Source organism: Austrofundulus limnaeus, unplaced genomic scaffold (assembly GCF_001266775.1).
Source record: "Austrofundulus limnaeus strain Quisiro unplaced genomic scaffold, Austrofundulus_limnaeus-1.0 Scaffold9, whole genome shotgun sequence".
In the NCBI taxonomy this organism is placed as follows: domain Eukaryota; kingdom Metazoa; phylum Chordata; class Actinopteri; order Cyprinodontiformes; family Rivulidae; genus Austrofundulus; species Austrofundulus limnaeus.
In genome coordinates this window covers 1,667,945-1,673,117 of record NW_013952411.1, presented here as the reverse complement: position 1 = coordinate 1,673,117, position 5,173 = coordinate 1,667,945, and the positions used below count along the sequence as shown (strand labels likewise).

At 37.2% G+C, this 5,173-nt stretch overlaps 1 protein-coding gene across 5 annotated transcripts in view; it reads left to right on the top strand.

Annotated features, from left to right (window-relative positions):
• LOC106512909 (dedicator of cytokinesis protein 9) overlaps window positions 1-3,340 on the top strand; it is a gene marked incomplete at its 3' end in the record, with an annotated part of 90,988 nt that extends 87,648 nt beyond the window's left edge. For all 5 annotated transcript variants that reach the window (XM_014001447.1, XM_014001450.1, XM_014001446.1 and 2 more), the window contains 3 exon segments: window positions 1,195-1,385; window positions 1,477-1,577; window positions 3,202-3,340. In XM_014001447.1, the coding sequence (XP_013856901.1) occupies window positions 1,195-1,385; window positions 1,477-1,577; window positions 3,202-3,340 (431 nt within the window).
• Between the last annotated feature and the right edge of the window lie 1,833 nt (window positions 3,341-5,173).

Here is a 5,173-nt window from a genome sequence, read left to right as displayed (position 1 = left end):
GGGTAGGAACGTAGCTCTCACTTCACCATGACAGACCGGTACAGCGCCCACATCACTGCAGATGCAGCACCAATCCACCTGTCGATCTCCCGCTCCATTCTTCCCTCATTGGTGAACAAGACCCCGAGATACTTAAACTCCTCCACTTGGGGCAGGACCTCCTCCCCGACCCGGAGGAGGCACGCTACCATTTTCCAGCTCAAGACCATGGTCTCAGATTTGGAGGCACTGATCCTCATCCCGGCCGCTTCACACTTGGCTGCAAACCGCTCCAGTGAGAGCTGGAGATCATGATCTGATGAAGCCAACAGGACCACATCATCCGCAAAAAAGCAGAGATGTGATCCCAAGGTCACCAAAACGGATCCCCTCAACACCTCGGCTACACCTAGAAATTCTTTCCAGAAAAGTTATGAACAGAATCGGTGACAAAGGGCAACCTTGGCGGAGTCCATCTCTCACCAGAAACAAGTCCGACTTACTGCCAGCAATGCGGAACAAGCTCTGTCACCGGTCATACAGGGACCTAACAGCCCATATCAACGGGCCTGGTACACTTACAGCTTACATGACATTTTTGAAAAAATGTTTTTGTTTTTAATGATATAAATAACCAATATCATTATGTTGATTGTTTATTTTATCAGTTTTGTATCAGGTAATCAAATATAGTGATTATTCACAGCCAAGACCAAAGTTGTCTTCTGACATCTTAAAACAACTCAAGTCCTAAAAACTTAAAAAAGGTTCATGAAAACGCTGTTTTATAAACCTTACTATTGTAATTCTGTCTACATGACTGTGTAATGCAAAACAGACAAGGTTATTAGTGGCAGYTGCAGCTAGCTGTAGCACATGTGGTGCAGYCAGAAGGAATGGATTGAATTTATTTTCAAAAATCTGATTTTTCATCAGTTGTTTATTTGTTAGGTAACGCAGCAGAAACCTTCTGATCAGTCTGATCTTGATAGCTTTTGAACCTGTTAGCTGTTTATCAWGTGCAGTTCCTAAATCTAATTCCAGCTGTATTGTTTTATGATGTCAATAGATACAAAAGTTCAACCTTATCTCCTTAACTTCACTGTGTTTGAACTTTAAAATGAAGTTCGGTCATGTGAAAACCGAGCCGTAAAGCTGAGGAGAGCACTTAGAAGATCTGAGCTCCTCGTGTGTGTTTTTGTTGTCCTCCTGCAGCCACACACTGTTTTCCCTACGTGAAGAAGCGCATCGCAGTGATGTACCAACACCACACCGACCTGAGCCCCATCGAGGTGGCCGTCGACGAGATGAGCAAGAAAGTTGCCGAAATCAAGCAGCTGTGCTCCTCCAGCGAGGTGGACATGATCCGTCTGCAGCTGAAACTGCAGGGCAGCATCAGTGTCCAGGTGCCTGCTGTGGCTCTGAAGCARCACACAAACCTGACGCTTTTAATAAAACCAGTTTACTGAGGAAAAATKACATTCTCCCTCCCCTCAGGTGAATGCGGGACCGCTCGCATATGCCAGAGCTTTTCTGGATGACACGTGTCCCAAGAAGTATCCAGATAACAAGGTCAAACAGCTGAAAGAGGTCTTCAGGTGAGGTTTGATGGTGTGAATATTATTTTCCTGTTTATATTTTTGTTTGTTTTCAGAATATACTTCAGATTACTTTCAACTATTATATTTCTTTTCATTCATTCATTCATTTTATTTATTATATAAATGGCAATGCATATAGAATACAGTAACATTAACATAAATGGATAACACAATAAAGCTTATTTCCATTGTGGTCCAACACATAATCATCACACAAAATCACTTACATACAAATAACATGAAATACAATAAAAACAATTGATAAAAAACACTAATAATAAATATAATCTTTGGGATAAGAACTGTTTAACTTGACACTTGAACAGGGGCTTGCATGCAGTAACCTGAATATACTCCAGTAACTCGTTCCACAACAATACACCAGTACAATGAAAGGAAGGTTTGCCATAAGACTTAACAGCTGGGACTTGAAATGACTTTTTACTAAACCTTGTTCTAATTGAGTGGCGATTTCTTTCTGGTTCAAACTGTTGAGATGAGTAAGTTTGGAGCTTTATTGTTTACGACGCAATGAAAAAGATTATATTTTAATCTTCTACTTTTATATTCTTATATGTCACTGTACTTAATTTTCTGATATATTATGGATTTATTTTATCGATTTTCCTATTTTAGATTTTAGCTTATGTTCCAATAGTTTCAGCTCTTAGTTACTGTTCTGCTGTATAGGTTTTAGCTACTTTTAGCTTTTATGGGCGGCTGTGGTGGAGTGGTTAGGGGAGTCGTCCTGGAAGGTCACCGGTTCAATCTCCCATCCAGCTGCCTCAGTCGATGTGTCCTTTAGATATAGATTTATTTTATTTAACAGGACAGTGCTTTTTAATAACTGTACATCAGAATTTGCCAAAGGCTAGTTTTCATCTGTAGTCCTGGTGGCCAGTTGTACAGGGGCACCCTAGGAATCCTTGGGCAAGACATTTCACCCACCTTGCCTACTGATGGTGTTCAGAGGGTCCGGCTGTATGAGTTCAGTCCGTTTACCATTTACTGTATGACCAAAGGTTTTAGCTTTATCTGCTATTCTAATAATTTCAGTTTTTAACTACTGATTTGATATTACTTTTTATTTCAGATTTTTAGTTTTAGTTTTGTAGTTCAGGTTTAAGTGACTTTTTCAGATTTCAGCTTTTAGGCTACTGTTTAGCTGGTTATAACTTTTAGCTGCTGCTCTACTGGTTTCTGTTTTTAGTTAATGTTTTTTAATTTATTTTTAATCAGAAAGGCGTGCAACTAAAACATAARCATTTGATGCATTGCACCAGATTTAGCCTTAGGATAATTTACATCTGTAGCCCCTCCAAACAATAATCAAAAGACCATCAATAAATAATTGAGCATCCAACATCAATGAGGGTGGGGGTATTTAACAATTAAAAACATGCCCACCTCACTCACTTTCGCTTTTGCCAACAATTTTTCTGGTTTTAGCTTTTAGCTATTTTACTAATTTTAGCTTTTGTTCTGATTGTTCAAACTTTACCAACTTCTTACTGTGTTTTAAGCGTCTTTAACAAACTTCRGTGAAGTTATTCAGCGTTCAAACTGCATTTTCACAACAAACTGTTTTTTCAGTCCTCATGTACATGGTTTCTGTGTGCAGGCATTTCGTGGAGGCCTGTGGTCAAGGCTTAGGCATCAATGAGCGACTGATCAAAGAGGACCAACAGGAGTACCATGACGAGATGAAGGCGAACTACAGAGACCTGACCAGAGAGCTCTCCATCATCATGCACGAGCACGTGAGTCCAACTCTCTGAGCAGAACAATGTTCCTCCTTGAACCGCACTCTGCTCGGCGAGTGAAGCAGAGGGATGTTTATAATGTTTAACAAAGTGATAAAACACTCTCTGATAACATTCTCTGTCTTTCCTTCGTGCTGACGTGCAGATTTGATGGTAACACAAGAAGCATCAGGTTTTTTTAAAAAACGATGGAGTTGTAAAACTGTTGGTTCAACCAGACAAAAGCCTGCAGGAATTTACAGCATAAAAATAGCCAAAGTCCCAGTTTTATAATAAAAATAACATGAACTCAAAACACCACAGAGAATAGGAAGAATATTTGATTAGATAATAAATGGGTTATATTTACACCACTGAAATAGATAATAAGCCATGTTTCAATGAAGTACGTGTTGATGTCCACGTAAAGATGTGAACTGTTATAGATTGATCTAATTCATAATAAAAATGTTTTTTTTTTCACTAACAGTGAAATAAAACTAAAATTATCCAGTTTCCTACAACATTAAACTCTGAAATACATAATGATTTACTTAATAAAAACGTATAATAAAGTATTCAAAACAAGTATTAAAAGTTTTTCTTATACTTAAAGATTATTTCTGCTGTGGATGCATCAGTTGGTTGGACCAACAATCACTCTTTAGCTTATTTTGTTTGCTTTGTTGACCTTTGTTCTGCATGTTCATACAGAATGTTTGTATGCATGTACAGTATGTTAATGTGTTCTTCTGCATTTATGTGTGAATGAATTTTATGATATTACACGTGAACGGGTGCACGTTAAAAAACTGTACTTTTTTTGCAGAAATGTGTCTTTCTTTTTTATGTTATTTATTTATTTGGCATTCTACCAGTATTTTCATGCATGTGTTGTATCAACCTCTGAATGGTTTGCAAGAGGAAATGCATAAAAATATATACCCAACTGAGCATTTTCAGTTGAAAAAGGTATGAAGTAAAAACATTTAAAGGGTGGTTTTTATTAATGAGCTTTTTTTTYCCCCACATTTGGCCATGTTCTGAAGTTTTCATCAAACGTAAAAGAAAAAAAAACATTATTGACTTAATTTATATGGGGTGCCAAGTGTTATATAATATGTTAAAATGGCACTAACACATTGTCATTATTTAGCTCACTTTCTTAGTGTAAATTCATAGTAAAAATGTTTTCATTCATTGTTATTTAGCTTAATGTTCTCACATGTTGCTAAATCTTACTCAATGTTAAATTTAAATGTTAAAAGTTATGTCTTAATGTATAAATCTAAATTTAAATTTCAATCTTAAATGTTGCAGCTGTAAATGATAAAGCTTACATTTAAGAACTCAGGAATGGAATGCAGCCTTTGTCGTTGGTGCGCGGCTTTTGTTGCGAAGTCATCATCCTGCGACAAAAAGAGCCGCTAACTCTGCTGAAGGTGTTAAATTTAAAATTTAAAATGGGTTCGTTGAAAACAATATGGATGGTACCTGTGCTGTGAAGTGTKYAGTGCAGCTCAGACACRGACTGCAACTGCARGKTTGATGTCTTGYTGGGAAGTGGTAGCAGCTTTACCAGCRTTAGCAACGTTAGCATTGGTTGCTTTTGTCGCAGGGTGATGACATGATAAAAGCTAAGCACCACCAAAGGCTGCATTCCATTCTGAAATGYCTAAATGTAAACATTACAATTTAGCCACAACATTTAAGATTTAACTTTTACAATTACATTTGCACATTTAGATTTGGGAGTTGACATTTACTTATGGCATTTAATATTTAAATCATGTAACATTTTAGTACAAGTTAGCAAAATGTATTATGAGCAAAATAATAAAATATTAGTGG